Genomic DNA, 21,631 nt, shown 5'->3' with positions numbered 1-21,631 from the left:
TAACAAAGCCCCTTCCCGCTGGAGGTTGCTGCAGCCCTGCGAGGCCGGCAGCAAGGGGGTGGGGAAGGGATTTCCACTTTCAGTCCAGACTGGCTGCCACCAGCATCCTGCTGTTATCTGCATTCATTCATGCAGATCAGGCCAGTCCTCAGGAGGGAGTGGTGGGTTTTAGCAGCGGAGCCTTTTGAGGCATAACACGGGCAGGGGTGAAAGGCACGGGGTTCTGCAGCCTCCCCAAACAGATGCTATGGGCATATGGGGGGTGGGCACCACCTGCTGCCAGTTTCTCGGTTTGGGGAGGGGCCCACGAACAAGTGTGCCAGGATCCCCCAAGACCGGCTGTTACGGAAGGCAGTGGCCCCTGGAGTGAGTTACTGAGGACTGGAAGGAATGACCCCTTCGCTTGCATTTGTTCTTTCAATCCCAGCGCATAATCACTCAGGGTGTCCTCGAGGGCAGCCAGCAGGGAGAAAAGAAAAGGAATCAGACAGGGTCTCCTGGGCCCTAATGGGGGACACTGAGTGGGCAGTTACCACCAGGTGTGATTAAGTGCTGGGGAAGGAAGGGTAATGTTCGAAGGACCACAGGACACCAGGGAAGAGCCACCAGCGGAGCCCGGGGGTGCGGGAGACGTTCATGGAAGGGAGATTGAGCCAAGGCTGGAAGGACAAAAAGGGCTTTGCCGGGCAGAGAAAAGGGAGAGGGTCGTGTGGGTTAGGACAGGAGCCAAGGTGCTGTCACAGGAAAACCAGAAACGTAGGGGCTTAAACAAGGTGGAGTCTGAAGAACAGGTTGAGTAGACAGGGAAGTCCGGGCTGGGGACTGGGGACTGGGGGGGGCCCTGGCACGCTTCCTTCCAGCTGCTCAGTCCCCCCAGATGAAAATGGCTTACCACCACACAGGTACAGCCATGTTCTAGTCTTTGGGAAAAGGGAAAGAAGAGGGAGAGCCTGATGGTTTTGAGGGCACAACCCAGCAGTTGTGCATTTTAGCACCTCTGCTCAGCTGTCAGGGGCCACGTGCCAGCCCCGGACGCAGGGAAGGCTGGGGGGGTTTAGTCCTGAGCTGGCTGGCTAAGCTCAAGCCCTGTCATCGTGGACAGGAAGATCCGATACTCAGGGCAGGGGCCAACCAGCCGTCATGAGTTCCTGCAAAGACGAGGCCATAGGAGAGGGCCTGTGTGTCTGAAGATTTGCAAGTGGCTTGGGGCACGCAGGCCTGATGGGAGGGGCAAGAGAGATGCCGGGGAGGGAGGCGGGGTCCCCAGAACCATTGCAAGGAACATGAACTGCGAGCACGGAAGGGTTTTGAGCGGGATGGGGGGCGTGAGCCGGTGTGGGCTGCAGAATGCTCTGGCCAAGGGCAGATGGGCAGAAAGAGCTGAATCGGGGGGGGGGGGGTGGGGCATGGGAGGCATTGCTTCAGCCAGATGGGGTGGGGGGCATGGGGGGTACTCGCGAGGGCTGAGAGGTGCTTAGGGGTGGTGAAGGCTTCCCTGTTATTGAGCAAGGAAGCAGAGCTTCCCAGTCTGAGCTCCAGAATCTTCTCCCCCCGGGGCTTGGGGGGGCTGGGGGGGTGGAGTGGAGCACAGTAACCATGGTAACCGCGACCCCCCTTCTGGCTTCCTCTGCGCAGACTGTCCTGCGAGTGGTGGTCCTCGGGGTCTGGGATTACATCGAGAACAAAATAGAGGTAAAGACCCGGGGATTCCCACCAGCGCAGCCGTCCCGGGGCTGCGGGCCTCAAAACCACCCTCTCCTTCCCCGGAGTCTCTTCAGCCATGGGGGGAGGGGGGGGAATTTAAGAAAGTTTCCAGCAAAAGGAGGCTGTAAAAAAAAAAAAAAAAAAAACTCCTTTTGAAGTTAGGAAACATTTTTAAAGTTTTCCTTGAATCAGTTTGGAACATCTCCACTTGAGGTCAAGGGGCTGAGCAGGCGACGGGGAACGCGCTTCTGGGCTTAGTGTTTTGCAGAGGGTTTTGCAGCCAGTCCTGCTTCATGACCGGGCGGGGAGGGGACGGGCCTGCCCCCACTAAGGAGCCTCCCCGCGATGGCCGCCCCCCCACAGTGGGCACCTGGTGGCCACCAGGGGCTCTGGGCACACAGGCCAAGGGGCCCGTCCTGCCGTCCACCCTCCCTCCCGGTCCCGTCCGCTCTTTGGCTTTTCTCTATCTGGGTGCAGTGCTGGGAGTGGTCACGCAGTGTCCTGGCCCACCAAAGGCTCAGGCCAGGGCCAGGCTGGACGGGCAGAGAGCTGGGGGCCTCGTCTCCTAGCCCTGCCCCAGTACACGCCGGCTAGAGGAGACGCAGGTGCTGGGCCTCTGCTGCCGGAGAGGAAGGAGCCCCCTCGGCCTGCCCGCAGCCCCCCTCCCCGGTCAGAGGTCCAGCTCCTCTCCCTCTGGTCCAGTCCAGCTCGGTGCCTGCCCAGGGCCCGGGACACAGGACACAGCCCCCAGCCCAGCAAGGGACGAGACCCGGGAAACGGAGCCATCCAGGGCCCTGGGGCTCGGGGAAGAAGGCGAGGGCTCAGGAGCACTCCCAGGGATGGGGCAGGCCCCGGGGGTCCTGGGGGAGCGGGAGGGGCCGCCAGGCCTGGGGTGACCTGCCAACGGGCCTGGGGGTGCCCGGGTCAGCACCGGGCTCCCGAGCGCACCCCTCCCGCAGGTGTTTGATGGGGCCGTGATTATCCTGTCCCTGGCACCGATGGTGGCATCCACCGTAGCCAACGGGCCCCGGAGCCCCTGGGATGCCATCAGCCTCATCATCATGCTCCGGATCTGGAGGGTGAAGCGGGTCATCGACGGTGAGTGGCCGGGCAGTGGCCGGCGGGGCGGCGGGGCAAACGGGAGCCACCAGTCGAGGGAGGGGGGAGCCGCGTGGTGGGGGCCGATGGCCCGGCCAGCACCCAGGGACCCTCACCACAGAGAGGACTGCCCCCTCCCAACCCCTCGGATATCACCGACAGGCTCCTGAGAGCCCCGCTGTCTACTCAGGGGCCCCTCGTGACCCCCGACACAGCCCCGGGTGGCATGGGGAGCCCCTCGTGGGGGGGCTTAGGGCAGCATCTGCACGCCTCGGGGAGACCCGCTCTTCCCAGCACTGGTGTCCGATGCCCACCTGCCAGTGACCGCTCCCCCCGCCCCCCCCCCCCCCCCCCCGCCACAGAGCTGTCCTTACCCAGAAAGTCGGGGCCCGGCCTGGAGGGGCTCATTTATTTCCAGCAGGGAGAGGCGGGCCAGGGTGTGTCCTCTAGAGGAAGAGGTGGGGAGAGCTGTGAAAACTTCATCCCTGAGGAATGCCGGGGGTTCCTGGGATGGGGTGCCCCAGAGACAGGGACACAGGAGGGGGGCCACCGAAGCTGTGTTTCTAGGCTCCATAGAGAATCCGCGGCCCCCTGCAAGCAGGGAGGAGGCCCGCCTCGGTAACCCCAGAAGGACTTAATGCAGGGTCTCCCCCCGCGACCAGCCACCTCCCCCAGAGTGGGGCTGCCTCCTGGGGTGAAGGGGCCACAGGCCAGGGGGCCACGGGGAGGGGCCGGCCATAGCAGGGAGTCACGGACACGGGTGATTCCCAAACCTCTCTCTCTCTTGCTCTTTTTTTTTTAAGCAGTAGACCTCTTTCTTCTACAAAATCTTATGCAGATGCCCAGTATGTGAAATAGATTTAAAAGTGGAGCTGCTTTTAGAGAAAAAAGGAGTTGCTGCTTGGTAGTTATAGAGTGATTGTACATTTTGGAACATTTTTCATTAAAAAAAAAAGTGTAGCTGCTTTGGCCGAGTCACCTCTAAGGAACTACAGGCCTTCTGGAGCACGGTTTTAAAACCACTGGAACAGGCTTTTAAGGTCTTTTCAGCCCTGAATTTTGATCACAAATGATGGAAACTGGGGCCGTGAAAATACACCCAGCCTGTGGCAGGAAGGATGGGCTCCCGAGTCTCGGGCCCTGGGCTGGGCCCCTCTGCCTGGCCCCCCACCCCACGTGCCACTCTGCGCGCTGAGAGGTTTGGGCCTGTGTCCCCCGCTGCGGCCTTGTCAGGGAGCCACAATGCAGAGTCTGCATCCAGCCAGAATGCCGATGGTCCGACTTTGGAATGTCCAAGTTGGGAAAGGCTCTGGGAGATCAGCTAGTCCCCACCCCTCATCTGACAAACTGAGGGGAAACTGAGGCCAAGAGAGATGAGGGTCACATGGCAAATCCCCGCCCGCTCTTTCAGCTGTTCCCTGTTCTTGGCTCTGGCCTCAGGAACGGCTGCTCCTCCCTGGGGCGGGAACTGGGCCTTCGGACCCTGGCTGCAGCTCTGGCCAGCTGGAGGCCCTCACACCCCCGCACCTCCACCCTGTGAAGGGTCTCCCAGCAGTTCCTCCTATTTCCTGACTCATCCGGCAGGGCTGTGCCACTGGACGCCTCACGAGGGAGAGGAGCTGGGTTCTTGGCTGGTTGCTGATGAGCCGCTCTCGCCCTGGTTGCGATTCAAGATCCAAGGAAGCAGCAGTAGCTTGGGGCAGCCTCTGAGGCCAGATGTCAGGGACACACGGGCTGCCCTCGATTCTGGAAGCAAACAGGAAAATCCTGATCTCTGCAGCAGCCAGAGAGTAGCTGGATGCTGGGAGGCTGCAGGTGGAAAGGGGCCTGGAGAGCAGAGACGTGGAGGGCTGGAGGAGGTTGTGGCCAGAGAAGCCTGTGACCAAGGTTTCAGAGGAGGGCAGAAGGGGCTGAGTTCTGAGGGGCACGAGGAGAGGGCGAAGGGCAGAGGCCAGGTTAAGGTCAAGATACTGAGACTTCCAAGGAAGCTGGAGCTGCTACGTCCATAGAATTACCCAAGAGAGAGGTACATGGGACTGCCCCTGGCTGGGAGATGTTGGGCCCTCAGGCCACAGAGGCCAGGCTTTCTCCTCCGAGTCTCAGTGTCGTTTATGAATAGAGTCATCTGTAACAGAGGTCCAAAATAGCTGTGACTTCAAACAGGAACAAATTTCTCTCATGTGAAAGTCCACAGGTAGGCTGTTTCAGAGCTTACATGGTACGTTCTCTATTCAAGAGCCAGGCTTCTTCTATTTTGTTTTTCTGCTATGCATCACCTACTTTCCAGAGTCGCCTCATGGACCAAGGTGGCTGCTCCAGTGTCGGTCATTGCAGCCACACTTCAGCTAGCAGGAAGGGAGGAAGATAAAAACTAAAAAGTTGCCTTTTCAGTAAAACATCTTTATTGAGATATAATTCACATACCATAAAATTCACCCATTTAAAACATACAATTCAAAGGTGTTTAGTAGAGCCACAGACTTGTGTACCCACAACTGTAGTCTAAGTTTAAAGCATTTCATCACCCCCAAAAGGAACCTCATACCCCTTAGCAGTCACTCTCCATCCTCCAAGCACCCCCACCACCAGCCCTAAATAACCAGTAATGTATCAGCTATTTCTTAAGAGCTGCCTGTTCTGGATATTTCATACAAAGAGAATCACCACATGGCCCTTTGTCACTAGCTTCTTTCACTTAGTATGTTTTCAATGTCCCTCCATGTGGAGTTCATCAGTATTTCATTCCTTTTCATTGCTGTAGAGTGTTCCATTTGACCCCAGATCCTCAGGTTATGGGGCCCTGAGACCTGCTGCTGCTCGAACGCTGGGGCCAGTTGCCTGCCTGAGCCCTGCCACTGCCGGGTTCTTGACGGGGCTGTCTCTTCCAGCATACATCCTGCCAGTGAAGGTGGAGCTGGAGATGGTCATCCAGCAGTACGAGAAGGCCAAGGTCATCCAGGACGAGCAGCTGGAGAGACTGACGCAGATCTGCCAGGAGCAAGGGGTAACACGTCCTGTTCCATCCAGTTCCTGCTGGGGACACTGGGGGCGCCGGCCCAGAGCCCCGGGGTGACCGAGCTGCTGGAGCCTCAGAGTCCAGGCAGCCCCCACCCCACCCCAGCCCAGCCCCTCCCTGGGGAACCGCAGGCCTGCCTCAGGCCCGGCCTCCCAGGCCAGGCTTCTGTCATTGCCCCATGGTGACCACTCAGCTTCCTGGTCCCAGCCTGCCAAGCCTCCAGCCCAATTCGAACCACAAGGCAGGGGGCCCGTTCCATCTGTGGAGGCTGCTGAGTACCTTCCTGTGTCACGTGCCACCCAGGGTCCCCCAAGGACCCACGGTGGGGGTGGGGGATGAGGCCCAGCAGAGCCAAGGGGACAGGAAGTGGTCAGGGATGGACGCTGTCTGGGAATCGGAGGCCCCTCTGCCCTCGGTTCCTCCGTGCATGCTGCGAGATGGCCACTCCCCGCTGAGTGGATCAGACAGCCCCTTCTACAGGAGTTGGAGGGGGGAACAGGAATGCTCAGGAAGTGGGTGGCCGCGGGGCCAGGCGACAGGAGTTCCCACGCTGGAAACGTGCAGCCTCAGGTGCAGGGAAGCTTCCAGTACCAGGTGGGCAGGGCGGGAGGTGGTGGGAGCGTGCGCGGGTGGATCGACCAGACGCCTCTCCTGCCTGCTTGCTCCCCTCCTGCCTGCTGGAGAGGACAGGGCTGCTGCCCCCTTGCTCCACGAGCCAGGTGGCCATGCCTGCCCCACCTCTGTCCCACAGAGCCTGCTGAGCATGGAGTGCCCACCCTGCGTGGCTGCCGAGCCCCTTGGCTTGCAGTGTAGTGAGGACGGGCACCCACTGCTGCCCCTGCCAGGATGGGGTGCTCAGGCACGCTCAAGGGACGCCCAAGGACTCACCCGCCCCGTGATCTGCTCGGGTCTGAGTTTTTGGCAGATCTTTCTGGCTGCGGTGGAGGATGGCTGGGGGCCAGGCTGGTGTGGGTGGGAAATGGGCCACGAGGCGAGGCGAGGCAACCACCCAGGAGAGGGAGGGTCTCGGTGTGGGGCAGAGGGAGGGGGGAAGGGGGGTGGGGCAGCAGGCAGGACCGGGTGTGATCCAGAAAGGGGCGGGAGCCTGGGCTGAGCTCGTGGTCCCCTGTCTAGTGAGGACAGACGCTTGACATTGCTGCAGCTGCTGCAGGTGGTGGCTGCGGGGTGCGGGACCAGAGCTTGCCCCGGGGGCCACGCTGACGCTGCCGCCTGCCCCCCACGCGCCACATCGCTGGGAGAAGCCCGGGGTTCCCACTGTCACCCCTGTCCTGGGCCCTCTGGGGTCCTGGCTCCCTGCCATCCTGGTGCGAGTCCCCCACCCGCACCCCGCACCCTCACTCCCTGCACTTCCCTCCTCCAGCATGGGGCCACCTTCCCGGGGGGCGCAGCCAAGGGGAGACACTTGGATTCTGCACAGGAAAGCGCCCATAAATAAAGACAGATTCCCTCTAGGTAATGACATCTGGAAAGGAGATAAACAGAAACAAACCACGTTAATTTAAAAACCATCTGAAGCTTGTCATCTTAGTTAAGACAGCAAAAAAGGGCCAGACAGGCTGGGACCCCCACGGGCCCTGGAAGGGGGCAGGAGGCCCCGGGCAGAGCAGCCTTCTCGGGCCTCTGCACAGACACCTGGACGCTGCTGTCCCAAAGCTCGGCTGCGCCTGCCCCGGCAGGGTGGAGCAAAGGGTCCCCCCACCGCCAGCTGCATTCAGACACCAAACTTGAGACTTGACTAGGCAGCAAGAGATCCGAAAAGAAGGGAGTGCCCATTCACAGAAAGTCAGGCTGGCCCCAGGAAGTGGCTCAGAGAGAGGGCAGTACCTGGATGGCTGAGAATTAGACTATTGGGACTGGCCTGGGATCAAAGCCTTGTGGTTCACTGATGGGACCTGTGTGAGCCTCGGTTTTCCTAATCTGAAAAATGGGGATAGTCATAAGAGCCTTAGCCTCAAGCCTGGCTAATTGAGACCACGTGGGCACCAACCCGGGAGAGCCCACCCCCCTGTCTTCTGAGCTCCCCGAGGACCGGCGCCCTGCCGAGAGCGCACAGCTAGTTCTGGCGTCTCGGGGCCGGAAATAGGTCCAGGAATCCCCACTGATACTGATCGTCCCCAACCCACCACGCTGCACAGTTTGACCCCCGTCCCCACTCCGCACCGCGACCTCAGGTTCTGCAGCACTGTGTCTTTGAAGCCACAGTGCAGCTCTCAGCAGGCACAGGCCCCGCTCCACCAAGCTGGCTCCTGGCAGTCTCAAAGATGCCCTTTGCCCGCAGGTCACTGCTGCTCTGTGCCTCGCTGCCTCTCCCTGCTGCAGTTCTCAGAATTTAACAAAGTAGTTTCCAAAGCGAGTTCATATGTGCTGCCTTAAAAACCGAAGTGGGCCTGAGTCCCAATGAAATGTGTAGAGTGGCAGTTTCAATGCCACACCCGCTCTCCATACCCCTTGCTCTCTCCTTGGGGTGTGTCTCTATAAACATCTGCCAAGGCTTTGCTCATTGTAGCTTTTTTTTTTTTTAATACAATTTATTTTTTAGGACAGTTTTAGAGTTACAGAAAAACTGGCATCGTAGCAGAGTTCCATACGCCCTGGCCCCCGGTTTCTCCATTGTTAACATTCCGTTAGTGTCATACGTCCCCAGACCTGGTACAATTAATGAGCCAATAGTGATCCATTCTTATTAACTGAAGCACCGACTTTATTCAGATTTCCTCAGCTTTTACCGAACGTCCTTCCTCTGTTCCAGCACCCACGTTACATGTAGTCGCCATGTCTCTTGCTTTTGGCTGTGACAATGTCTCAGAATCACCTTGAGAGGGTCGAGGCGTGCTGGCCGGGAGCTCTGTAGGAAGCCCGACCCAGAGGGTTGGTCTAATGTTCCTCTCATGACTACCGTGGGGATAGGGGTCAGGGCAGGGAGACCCCCGGAGTCTTCACGTCACATCGTGTCGAGGGGACCGGCTACCGATGGGACCTATAGCCTTGATGGCGTGGCCGAGGCAGCGTTCGTCTCTCCACTGTCAAGTCTTTCATCTGAGCTTTTCTAGAATGATTGAGTTGCTTACCGTGACCCCATGGAGACTCTTGGGTGGCAGGTGGTTTGCCCGTTTCTAGCATGAATGTCACGTCCCCCTCATCCTTACCAGGGGCCACACCCAAGGTATCCCCAGTAGAATCTTATAGCTGAGAGGCTCCTTGGAGGGCCCTTGGCCTGGATTTGGCATCTGGGGAATCTGAGACTCAGAGAAGAGACGTTGCCAGTATCGCACAATAGTTAGGAGATCAGGATGGAAACCGGGTGTCTTAAAGCTCAGCCCGGCGCCTCCCCGCGGGACCACGCTGGCCCTCTGGCCTTGCTGGGGAAACAGGAGTCGCTGCTTCCCTCATTCCCACAGTCTCTGGGCTCCACTCATCCTTAATAGATTCCTACCCGGAAAGGGGAGCCTGGAGCCTTCAGGGAGGGGACACGGGAAGTAGTGCCCCTTGCTGCGATGAAAGCATATGGCCTCAGACCCCTGACTTCAACAATTCTTCAGCTCTTGAAGTTCTTTCCCATTCACTTTTCTTTTGTTCTCTGGATGCCAGCCAGAATTTTCTTGATGGTCAGTGTCGCTGAAACTCAAGGCAGATGACTTCCGGAGGTGGGTTGTGAGTCACTGCCCTTCGGAGAGATGGTGTTGACTCTGTGTCTCTCTCTCTTTGTGCTGGCTGCCTCAGAAATCAGAGCTATTTGAGACGCTGTGGTGTCATGGAATGATACACTGTTCTTACAAAACCACTTCTGAAATGTTAGGTGAGACCATGCTCAAGAGCCTGCTTCAATTCCAAAACGGATCCGCAGTTTCCCTTATCCCTGCTCTTTGCCCTTTAAGCCTCTAGCACAAAACCCCCGCACCTGGCCTGAGGCACTGCCCAGGTTTGCGTCTCTCCTCGCCTGGATCCTCTGGAAAGGATGGAGGGAAGCTGAGTTCTCCTTCCTCGCACCGTTCACCCGAGGGTGCTGGGTGTGGGGCTCAGTGCCCAGGGATGTCACCAGGTCAGGACAGCCTTCAGCCTAGCCCGGCCGTCTACCCCCGGAGGACGAGTCCTGTGCGGGGGCAGCTTTGGGGGGCACAGAGAGTCCTTTCTCATGGGGAACCGGCAAGCTGGACTCAAACCCCAGCTCCGCCAGGAACTAGAGCAAGTCCCAAATTCCCGAGCCTCGGGTTTCTCACTGGGAAAATGGAGCACACAAGGCTTACATCCCGTGGGTGTCGTGAGGATTAAATACAGTCAAGTCATGGCTATGAAGTCTGGCCCACTGGAGTAAATGCAAATATATATATATATATATATAATTAGCTCATTTGATTTTGATTCTTATTTCACCTTAGGAAGTTGGTTGGTGAGGGATTCTTAACCCCTTGTACTGATGAAAAGACCAAGGCCCAGAGATGCTTTTGCTTCCCCGGAGCTCTGCAGTGCTTCGTGGACATCCTGGGAATGGAATCCAGGACTCCCGTGTCCTTCTCCCCACACCAAAACTAGGGGTGTTTGGACCATTAGTTGGGGCGAAGAGCACTAATTCTGCATCAAACAAACCCAGAAACCTCAGCAGCCTAATCCGAGAAGAGTAAATGTTTTCACTCGTGGGCTAGTCCGACGTGGCGGGCAGCGGGAGCACGAGGGAGCACTGGGCTCCACGCAGCCACCCAGGCCCCAGGCGCCCCCCGTCCTGTGGCACCCTCTCTTCTGAGTTCTTGGCGTCTCCTCCATTCACCTGTGAGAGGCAGGGTGGAGGACTGTGCACGGAGAGGTTGCATGGCCAGGCCTGAACGTGGGGACATTGCCTCTGCCCCCGCCTGGCGGCGTACTCCATCACTCCGTCATCGCTAAAGGCACCAGATGCTGGCAGAAGTGGCCCGTGTGCCTGAAAACAAGAGAAAACTGTCACCTGCTATGGCTGCCTCATCCTTGTCATTGGACCTGCTGGGCTCCAGCACTTCCTACCTCCTTCCTCTCTTTCTCCTACAGCAAGAGGCACCATCTCGCTCCTTAAAGTTCTCGCTTGATGAATGCATGTCTCCCTGGGCCCATTTCCTCAAGAACCGAGGTGAAAATCTTGACCCGAAGCTATAGGCATTCCTGATGGAGGGTGAAGGGTGGCAGAGGGGAGAGGGGGCGACATCCTGCTCTTCCCCCACTCCATCCCCTCCCTCTCTTCCATGTGCAGGAGTCATCGCAGCCCTGGGAGGGGGGCCTGACTGCGAAACCTGGACCCATGTCCCCCATCTGTGGGCCCCACCCTGAGAGGAGGCCAATGCGTCCGCACAAATCGCCGGTCTTTGAGGATGGACGGACAGCTCAGAGAAGGGTCTCCGTGGTCCAGGGGATGAGAATTGGAATCGCGGATGAGGACTGGACCCTGGTCCAGGGAGAGGGCTTGGAGCCTGTTCCTTTGGGAGCCCCTTCTTTACCTGCAGAGGCCACAGTCCCCCAGCTCAGCCCCAACGCCTTGGTCCCCTGGATTTTTCAAGCTCTGCACTATGGGAAGCAAAGTGTGTTTTTTTTTTTTTTAACATGGGAAACGATTTGTAAAACAGCCGATAGCTTTAATGACAAGCCTATTTAGCTGATAAAATTAGCCATCAGAGGAATAACTTATGTTATCCTTTTGCCATAATTTAAATTTATGGCCAACTTGCAATCATCTCCACAGTGGATGGAAAGGGGCCAAGGTCGGACTCAGCTTCACCCTGCCCCTAAATCATTAGTTTCCAACTGTCTCCTGATTTTTATTGTCACCAACAATGGTGAAACTAATGGAAATAAACATTGGATGCCGTCCCAGCAGCAGATGGGTTTGCAGGCAGGGCGGTGTGTGCAGGGAGCACTAAAAGGATGGAACAAAATTATTGCTGTTGCTATTGCATTAGAACCATCGAGCTTCTGGCCAAAGTGGGCATCGATCAGGGCAGGGCCCGTGTCAGTTGTGCTTGTGATGGGAGCCTTAGTGCAGAGGTGCGCTGGGGGCGCCCAGCCCTACCGAAGCTGATTCACTCCAGTAATGCACGCTGAGGCTTCCCTGTGGGCCCCACTGGCCGTTAGGGTATCTGATTGGAGATACTTACCTAATACATGCATTAAGCGGGGTCTGTGACTGTACTTTAATTCTTCCCCAGCCTGGGGATGGCCTTTTCTCACACACACACACACACACACACACACACACACACACACACACACACACACACTGCGCCCGTTTGCCGATGGAAGACTTGCTTCCTTTTGTCGTCAGGCCACTGTGCCCTTTCTCTCCCAGAGGTCAAGACCCATGTGAGCGCTGGAGAGTTCGGGGCTGTGGTCGTGATTCTTCATTTCCTCTGAATTTCTTGGATTTGCGAATTGCTGTCTTCCCTTGTTTCAGTCTTCTTCTGAGCTCCAGTTGTGTATTCTTAGCATTTGGACTGTGTGTTATGTCTCCCTCACACCCTGTTTTGTCCTTCTTGTGCTTTTCTCTGCCTCTTAAGTTTTCGTATGTTCTATAGGCTTATCTTCAAATTCAACTGTCCTATCTCCTGCTATGTGCAATCTTCTGCTAAGCCCATCCACCTGAATACTCAATTTCAGATATTATATATTAAGGGTCTAAAAGTTTCATTTAAATTTTTTTTTTTTTTTTTTTTTTGGTATGCTGTATGGCAGGGGTCACATTTCATTCTTTTTCCACGTGAATATCCCCTTGGCGCATCCCCATTTGTTGACTTTTTGTTTGTTTGGTGTTTCATTTGTTTGTTTGGTTTGGTTTGGCAAGTGCATAGACCGGGAATTGAACCCGGGTCTCCTGCATGACAGGCGAGAATTTTACCACCGAACCACCCTTGCACTCCCTCATTTAATTCATTTTATAGATTCTTATTCTCTGCTGAAATGCTGTATCCCATTTGTCCATCTTTATCTGTATTTTCTTTACCATATTAACCACAGTTATCTTGAAGTTGTTGTTAATTCAAATATTTGTATCACCTCTAGTTCAGCTTCTGTGAATTGCTTTTATCTTGATAATTGATCACTTCTTCCTGCTTATTTGCATGGCTGGGGATTTTATTGGATGTTACACATTGTTGAGGATGCATTTTAGAGGCTCTGGATTATGTTAACTTTCTCTAAAGCATTGGCTTTCTGGGAAAGGGGCATTTCAAAGGGAACAGTGGGTGGTCTCCAGAACCAAGAGCGAGCTGGTACTTACATCTTATTCCCTCCCAACGAGGGTCCCAGAGCTCATCTAGACTCAGAATTCAGCTAGTTCCTTTGCCTCATAGTAAAAGCAAGGCCAAGAAAGGAAAAGGGATTACCCCAAGTCAGAGTGAGGGAGGCATGATGGCCAAGGGCCCAGGCTCCTGACTCCAGCCTCGCTTTTCCCCTATTGGAATCTCTTGCTCCTTCCTGGCCCCCTCTACCGCCAAGCTCCCCTGTCTTCTGTTTGTATTATATTTGAGCTGAGTCATTTCCTTCCTGCCTGTAAGGCTGCCAATCCCCTAACACAAGATCTGTGGAGCTGGAAGCCAAAGGCATGGGTTCTGCACCCAGCTTTGCTTCAGATGCATTGTGAAGTCCAAGACAGCTCCCTCTCCGTCTCAGGGTCTCAGTCCCCCATCTGACTAATGAGGTCCTGATGTCCTGGGATCCCATAACACCTCTCAGTTGAGGGGGTCACGCACTTGGGTCCATATTAAGCCAGGCTCTGAGGGCCTCAGCTAGGACATCCTGAGAGTCCCCTGCGCTGCCACAGCCAGGGACCAGAGACGAAAACCAGTCGGCCCATCCGCAGGTCCCCTTTGCAGAGTTGGCCATTCCTTCTCAGGGTGAGGGCTGAGAGCATCCACGCCACCCCACCGCCTCTGGGTATGTAGCTTATGATAATTGTCCTCTCCCTCACCGTATCCCAACACATTGTTTATTCCCTAAATGAGTCTTCTAACTTCCCTCTTGTCTCCATCTCTACTATGTACACCTACTCAATTCTGGTAACCACTCACCTCACCTGGACTTCTGCACTAGCCCCCAGCTGCTTTTCTCATATCCACTCTGACCCCCTCCTCTGCTGCAAAGCCAGCAGGATCCTTTCAAAATGCTCAGCTGGATCCCCCCGCCCCACCACTCCACCCTTCTGTGTGAAAGTTTTCAGAGATTTCTTGTGGCTCTTTAAGGACTGATGTCCTTGCACTTTATCATGGCTGCAAGGTTCTGCCTGGCATGACCCCTCCAGCCCATTTTACATGCTGGTCCCCTTGTCCCTCCCACACGCTGTGCCCCCCACCAGGACCACCCCAGGGCCAGCCTCGTGACACAGAGGACACTTGCAGAGAGGCCCCTTCACTGGGGCCTCCCAGGACTTAACGCCAAGCGGGGGGAGGCATGTTCATTCCAAAACCCACACAAAGAATTTTAACATGGCCCTCATCAGGATTTGCTTGACTTCTCAGTAATTGTAAGGAATGAATGAATGCCAGGGGAGAACCGCCACATCCTTAGAGTTCGTATCTTCAGCCAATATCTTGCCTCTGTGTACGTGCTTATGTCTGCATATGTGGGCTTGGGGCTGGGCAGGCACTGACCTCGGGCTGTCTAGCCTGAATTCCAGCGGGACGCTCATGGGCTGCTCCATATCAATTACAAGTCATCAATAATTCATGGCGCACAGTGGCCTAGGAGGCCATTAGCTCGGCCTGCCCAGCCCCGGGAGTGGCCTTGGAGAAAGTGGACCGGATGAACCCATGGGATGTTTGGATCTGCCTGGGCAGGAGGGGCTCTCAGCCCCAGCAGAGGTCTGGAGGATTGCCACATGGGCACCCCCTATGACCTCTGAACCCTGCTGCCAGAGGGCTGAGTCATAATACCCTCTTCCCCTGCACAGCAGGCCACCCTATAATGAACCGGCCTCTCCTTCTCATTCACTGAGGTTGACAGTCACATTTGAGTGCTGGGTGGCCAAGGCCCAGAGTCTTAGCCTGGGGTCAGGGCTCAGTGTATGGCCAGGGTTGGGCCCAGCCTCTGCCTCCACTTTGGGCTCAGGCTGAGACTAAGTTTGTGGCTGGAGTCAGGCTCTGTTTACAACCATGGAATTGACAAAGATGACTGCTCTATTAATTCATCTAATCATTCCTCCAACAACATTTGTTGATTGCCTCCTGTGTACAGGTAACAAAACAGACAAGTTCCCTGCTGTTGTGAAGATTATATTCTGTTGGGGGGACAGGGCTGGCAGTGGTGTGCTGAGTTCTCGCTGGCTAGAGCGAGTCCCCATCTCCTTCCAAGTCTGCATGACATCGTGGGGCAGCTTCAAATCAGCCATGGTAGGAGTATTTACACCATAGAAATTAGCATAGCCAATTATGAGTCCTTTAAAAACATTATTATTTTAAAATTTTTACCGGCACACACTGGGGGGGAGAGAGCTGTAAACTAGGAGAAAGAGGCTTAAATAAAATGGCATGCACACTCATCTGATCTCCTTCCCCAAACCCCACTAAAATGACAGTAAAGAGAAATACATTAGCATGTAAGAATTAAGAGAACCTAGCAGGACAAAGAGAATAGGAGATTTCAGTGGTTTGGGGGAAAATGGAGAGCAGACAAGAAAAACAGCAGATTGGAGAATTTATATAACGTAGGAGGGGCCAGTGAGAAATGGGCTAATTCTCCTCCAGAATCTCTGAGAATCTGGAAGGAAGGGGGTAAGGTGTGAAGTTGGAAGGAGTGTGGTGGGGGTGGGGGGAGGGAGGTTGGCTGAAGGTGCGCACACGGGACAGTTGGACCCCTAGACCTCCTTCCAAAGCCTGTACAACTAGGAGATGACGCTTCCCCACCCCACAAGAATCAGGAGGGTTTACTCTCTGCAGAAATTGATCCAGAGAGCCCAGCAGGCAGGCTCTGAGTTAGGCACGGGTCTGGGGAACGGCGTACGATTAAGTGAAAGCCCTGACCCCACCAGTGGGACCTCCTGCCCCTGCCTCTGCCTTCTCCCAGCATGAAGGCAGCCAGAGGTATATTCCCAGGGAGGAGGCTGCAGAATTCTCTAGAAAAACTGAGTGGCCCCAGAAGCAAAATGTGTAGCCATGGATATTTGGAAGCTGCCCAGTGCCAGTTTGCTGCCCAGTCATTCTAGTGTCAATGTATGCTTTTAGTTGTGTGCAGGCCTTATTTCCACAAAGATGAAGATAGTTAAACATTAAAATAAATAAGCAAAGATATCACAAGGTGGTAAAATGCTAGGCAGAGAATTCGAACAGGCTGATGTGACTTAGTGCCTGGGTGGCTGCCAGGTGGGGGTCGGGGAGGGGGAGCTGAGGGGGAGCCGGCCACGTGTTCTAGGAGCCGAGGAAGCACCTGGCGAAGTGGCCCTGAGACCCACACGTGTTTACGCAGCAGCGAGGAGGTCCGCAGTGCTGGGGGAGTGAGAGGAGAAGATGGGATGCGGGCAAGGCCAGATGATACAGCACCTTTGTAAGCCAAGGATAAGAAGTTTGGGGTTTCTTCTAAGTAAGGTGGCAAGCCAGTAAGGTGTATGGACAATGGGGTGGGAGTGACACCATGTGCCATAGATTTGAGAAAAATCCCTCTGGCTCCTGCAGGAAAATGATGGTTTTCCTGTCCTAGGGTTGCTGGCAGTGGAGACGGAAGGGAAGGAGGCAGGGATATATTTTGGAGGTGGGGCTGGGCTTGGTGGCAGACTGGATGTTGGGGTGAGGGAGAGGGAAGAAGGAAGGGAGTTGCTTAGAGTTGGGGTTCTAGGTAAAATGAGGTGAAAACATGGGAGAAGCAGGTTTGGGGAGATGGTAAAGAGTCCGATTTTGCCCAGGCCAAATTGGGGCTCCTGTGAGCCGACCGCGAGGCGCTGTCCCAGGCAAGCGAAGGGGCAAGTCCGACCTTCCAGGCGGGGTCCGGGATGGAGATCGGGACGGGGGCCTCTTGAACTTCACTGACACCCCCTAACTGAGCCTCAGTCCCTTGGGGGTTGCACCTGGAGCTTGGGCACAGGTGCTGCAGTGTGTCCTTGGAACACTAGGTGGCAGCACAGGCACTCCTTCCAGCAGCTTCAGTCTCCCACCCAGCCCTTCCCCAGGCCGGCCTGTCCAGGGACGGTCCCGGACTACAGACCCAATGGGCATCTAGGCGCTTTCCCGGACTAAAGAGAAACCAAAACCAACATTGGGGGCAGGTTTTTTGTTTGTTTGTTGTTTTTAACAAAGCCTTTATGGAGTGCCCAAACCTTCAAAGATCTCTGAGGTAAAAAAAAACCCATTCACAGATAAGGAAACTGAGGCTCCGGGAGTAAAGGACTCACCCACAGCCCCAGGGCCAGCAGGCTGACAGGGTGGGTATAGCACCGGGGCCAGTGTGACCGGCAGCCGTCACCATCCCTGAAACACCTCGCGGGAGAGGGGAAGCGGGTGTGACTGGAAGACAAACGGACCAGTGGACAGACAGACCCAGGCGCCCCGGCAGCCAGGGCACGCTCCGGAGCCCCCGGACCTGGGTGTCGGGTGCGTCTCCCTCCCATTGCTTCTCTGCACGAGAGCCCTGAGCAAGGCTTCCTCCGTGGCCAGCACCCGCTGGGGTCACGCACCTGGGCAGGCCGTGGGTGTCAAGCCTGGGCCTGCCACGCGTCTCCGCTCGGGCCATCGCGTCCTCACAGCAGGGCGAGGCTGCAGAGGACGCGACACCCAGGTGCCCACCTGATGACCTGGGAAAGGCCCCACCAACGGGAGGTGCTGGCGATTTCTCGGGAGGCCCCACCCGGTCGGGCTCCTCTTGCCCCCTGCGCCCCGGAGCGCCCGGACCCCGGCCTGCAGCCCCCGCCCGCGGGCGCCCCCACGGCCCGTCTCCCTCTTGCAGTTTGAGATCCGGCAGCTCCGCGCGCACCTGGCGCAGCAGGACCTCGACCTGGTGGCGGAGCGGGAGGCGGCGCTGCGACCCCTGCGCGCGCTCAGACAGCCCCGCGGCCGCTACCAGGTGGTGGAGGCCGGCGCGTGGGACGAGGAGACGGCGGCGCAGAGCGTGCTGGAGGAGCTGCGGCCCTCCCAAGGTGAGCCCCCCGACCCCCCACCCCCGCCCTCTCCGCCAGCTCCCTCCCAGTCCCCGGGGTCTCCCCGCGCCCCGTGCCCCCAGCGCCTCTGCACAGACTCAGCTCCGTCAAGGGTGACAGGGCTCCCGTGATGGGGGTGGGGAGGGCACCCTCAGGTCACTGCGCCCCCCCCCCCCCCAGGAGGGCCCCATCGAGCTGCTCCGACCCTTACTGCAAAGAATCTGGGTGGCTTGGACCCGTCTCACAGCTTCGGGCCGAGGGCTTTGCACGCTCTCTGGCTCCCGCCCTCAGTGCAAGCGTGAAGGTGTGACTTTGCCTGTTCGTGGGTGCTGAAGCTGAGACCCAGGAGAGTTGTGCAAAGCCGCATGGCTAAGGAATGGCAGAGCTGACACTCGTCCCCGGCTGCCGGACCACCAGGGCCCGGATGACGGCTGCAGCCGGTGCTGCCAGGGGCTGTGGGGACCCGGCCATCGCCAGGGTAAGGCTGGCTGTGGAAGGGACAGGGGTCTAGATGTGAATCCTGCTCTTCCAGCGGCCGGCTGTGTGGCCCTGCACGGGGTGGGCAACCTTCCTGGGCCTAGGTCTTGCCAAACGAGGGCAGTGCTGAGCTTTCCTGCAGAGTTATTGGGGCGGGGGTGGGGGTGGGGCTGGGGGAGAAGGAGGGCAAGTGGCCCCCAGGGCTGCGGAAATGCCCGCAACCCCCAGGAGACACTGCTGTGTGACCAGGACTGGGGGCCGTCGCCTGGCAGCATGGCCATGCAATTTGGGAGCTTCCTGGGTGGGTTTGGAGAGGCGGGGTTCTGAGTCTCAGCTCGGGGGTGGGGGAGCCAGAACTGGAGGGGCTCCTGGGAGCCCCAGTGCCAGCCCCTCGCCAGGCACCCTGTCCACGCCTGAGTACTCTCTGCCCTAATTTTTATACTTTCGCTAGAATGGTTTCTTCCTTTTGCCAAGAAAATTTTAAAATATTGATTTCCTCTAATAATTGAGACCGTTTTTCCAGGTCCAGCTGAGGATTTGTGCAGCTGGAGTCTCAGCTCATCCTCATGCTTCCTTTTTCTCATATGTGGAAGGAAACAGACTCAGAGAGGTTAAGAGAATGGCTGGGGCCGCACAGAACCCAGGCCACCGATTTCCTGCTTGACCCAAGAATGCTTCACCTTGACGTGCCTGGTTCCCCTTTCCAGGGCAGCAAGGGCCACACCAGCCAGGGGTAGGCAGTTTGGGGAGGCAAGTGGCCCGAACTCCAGGCCCTGCCACATCCCCAGCTTGCAGTTTGATAACGTGAGGCTGCCGTGTTCCCATCTGTAAAATGGGTTTGCACTCCAGCTCTGCTGCCTTCTGGGAAGTGTGAGCAGCTGATGGAATGCGGAAGCGCCATAGGCTTCTGCATACAGGTTTGGGGGAGTAAGGTGGTTACTAGTTTCTTTTTAAATACCTTAAGATTTTAGAACCATATAATTTGGGGGCTGGAGAGACCCCCTACGGGCCCAACCCCTCAGCTGATGTATGGGTTACGCTGTAAACTTCCAGCCACCGGGCCCTTGCAGCCTTGGCTTCCCCGTTCTCTAAGCTGGGTTCCCCGCAGGGTGGCTCATCCCCTCCAGTGGCCACTGCCCTCAGGAAAGTTCTGCCTTGGACTGAGCTGGTCTAAGCCCTGTGGCACCCACCTCCCCCTACCTGGCCACACAGTTTGCGCCCAGGTCTAGTGTGGCCTTCCAAGCTGGAATGTCCTTTTGGAGACTGGCCGGCGAGGCCTCGGGCCTTTAGTGTTTCTGCCCCAGGGATGTCACCTGTTCCTACAGCCCACGGTGGGGCTCCAGCGTCCTGCCATGCTGCCCCTCCCCTGAGTTCTCCTATGCTTCGCTCCCTCGCGGAGGGACATCCCGAGTGGAACACAGGTCTCGGGGGCCGTGAGACCCGGGCAGAGCACGGAGGGGCAGCCCTGTCCTTGTTCTGGACCCTCCCGAGCCTTGTGGTGGCTGCCCGGCCCAGGCACACAGCTGACCCCGGCCCCACGAGGCCCCACACGGCCCGTTCGCGGGCGGTTTCGGCCTGTTGGACCCTGTGCAGAACTTTACATCATCTGTGTCCAACCGTGGCTTAATCTCTGCCTTATGCCAGGCTCCAGGTTTCTGGGTCCCGAGTCACACCCGATCACCTGTTCCTGCTGGTTTTACTTCCTAAGCACGGCTTGAGACAATCCGCTTCTTCTCCTCCATCGTTCCTCCGTCGTTGGCTCTGGACCAGGGTCACGCGGGGTCGGCCTTGCCCAGTCCCCAGAGGGACTCTCCACCCACCACCCAGCAACTTTCCCAGAAGCTTTCCGGTGATCCCCAGACTCAAAGCCTCAGCTCCTTCGATTGACCCTGGAGGACTCTGTCCCTGGCTGCCTGCCCGGCCTCATCTCTTTCCACCCCATCTTTGCTCTCCACTCCAGTGGACTAATGCACCTTTTAGTTCCAAGTCTTTGACGTCTCTGAGCATCCACGGGTTCCCGGGCCTGCCCGCCTCTCCCCACCCTCCAGGCCTCCCCCAGGCAGGGGCGCCCAGGGCCCCGCACCCTTCCTTAGGAGAGGGAGCCTCCCGCTCTGTCCTCAGGGCCGCCCACCTGCAGAGACCCGAGCTCAGGTGAGCGCTTCCCGCGCAGCCTCGCCTCCTGCAGCGCCTCGCTCTGCTTCTGTCATTGGGGTGGTTGGTTCTTGAGATGTCAGCGGAGCCGCTGTCGACCCTCAGGCAGTGACTGCAGACCCTGGACACGGATGCTGCATTTGGGTCCACAGACCGCATCTTTAAAACAATCCCGCGCCTCCTATGAGCGCAGTGAAGCTTTCCCAGTCCTTGCCCCTCGCCCTCGGCCACCCCCACAGCTGGCAGCTTCTAAGAGGTGGGGGCCAGCAGGGCAGGAGAAGAAAGCCGAGTCAGACCCACCGCTCACCTGGGGTAGATTGGCAGCCATGGGTCTCCAGCCAGGGTGTCATGGGGTCTGCACGGACCCCACTCACCCTCCTGGAAACCAAGGGGCTGTCTGAGCAGGGCAGACCCAGCCCTCCCTAGAGAATCTCTAGCCAACATCCCCTCCCATGCAGCCAGGAGACCCCACTCTCTTTCATCTCATCAGCAACACCCCCTGGAACCTCTCACCCGCCCTGCATCTGGGGCATCCCTCTGTTCGTCCTTGTCCAGCTGCTGCCCAGAGCCGCCAGGGCCCAAGTCAGCCTGCATGCTCATGATTCACAGCTGTGGGAGTCCAGGGAAACAGGGCATCCCCCTGACCAACCTCTCTTTGACCAAGAGCTGTGTCCAGGGAGGGATTTCCATGACACTAGAAATTATGGCCAAGACAAGCCAGGGCCACCCTGGGCCACTCTGGGGATGGAAAAAGGGACAGCCTTCGGTGCCCACTGTGACTTCCAGGCCACGGGGCCCACTGGGGTACCCAGTAGATCACACAGACCCAGGACTCACCTGCAGCCACCGACAGATGAGTCACAGCAGCCTCTGGAGGGGTGACAGCCTCTCCTGCAGGAGGGCAGCCCGGGGCGGGGGTGCCAGCCCCCACCCAATGGGGAGAAAGCGGCTCCTGCCGTCTCAGCAGCTGCCAACAGGTCACAGACAGACTAATGCCGACCAGCTTCTGTTTAGACTTGCTTCAGCACAAATCATTTTTAAAACCCAGGCTGCAAAGTTCCAGGCTTCGGGGCCTGCCAAGTTCACGGTTGCCC

At 57.3% G+C, this 21,631-nt stretch overlaps 1 protein-coding gene across 2 annotated transcripts in view; it reads left to right on the top strand.

Annotated features, from left to right (window-relative positions):
- TMEM266 (transmembrane protein 266) overlaps positions 1-21,631 on the top strand; it is a 108,914-nt gene that overhangs the window by 79,399 nt on the left and 7,884 nt on the right. For both annotated transcript variants that reach the window (XM_077128479.1, XM_077128478.1), the window contains exons 6-9: positions 1,636-1,692; positions 2,664-2,802; positions 5,691-5,806; positions 17,720-17,909. In XM_077128479.1, the coding sequence (XP_076984594.1) occupies positions 1,636-1,692; positions 2,664-2,802; positions 5,691-5,806; positions 17,720-17,909 (502 nt within the window). The remainder of the gene's footprint in view (positions 1-1,635; positions 1,693-2,663; positions 2,803-5,690; positions 5,807-17,719; positions 17,910-21,631) is intronic.

The sequence above is a fragment of the Tamandua tetradactyla genome, chromosome 14 (genome assembly GCF_023851605.1).
Source record: "Tamandua tetradactyla isolate mTamTet1 chromosome 14, mTamTet1.pri, whole genome shotgun sequence".
Classification (NCBI taxonomy): Eukaryota; Metazoa; Chordata; class Mammalia; order Pilosa; family Myrmecophagidae; genus Tamandua; species Tamandua tetradactyla.
The sequence above is the reverse complement of the archived record's forward strand: the minus strand, read 5'-3'. Positions and strand labels throughout refer to the sequence as shown.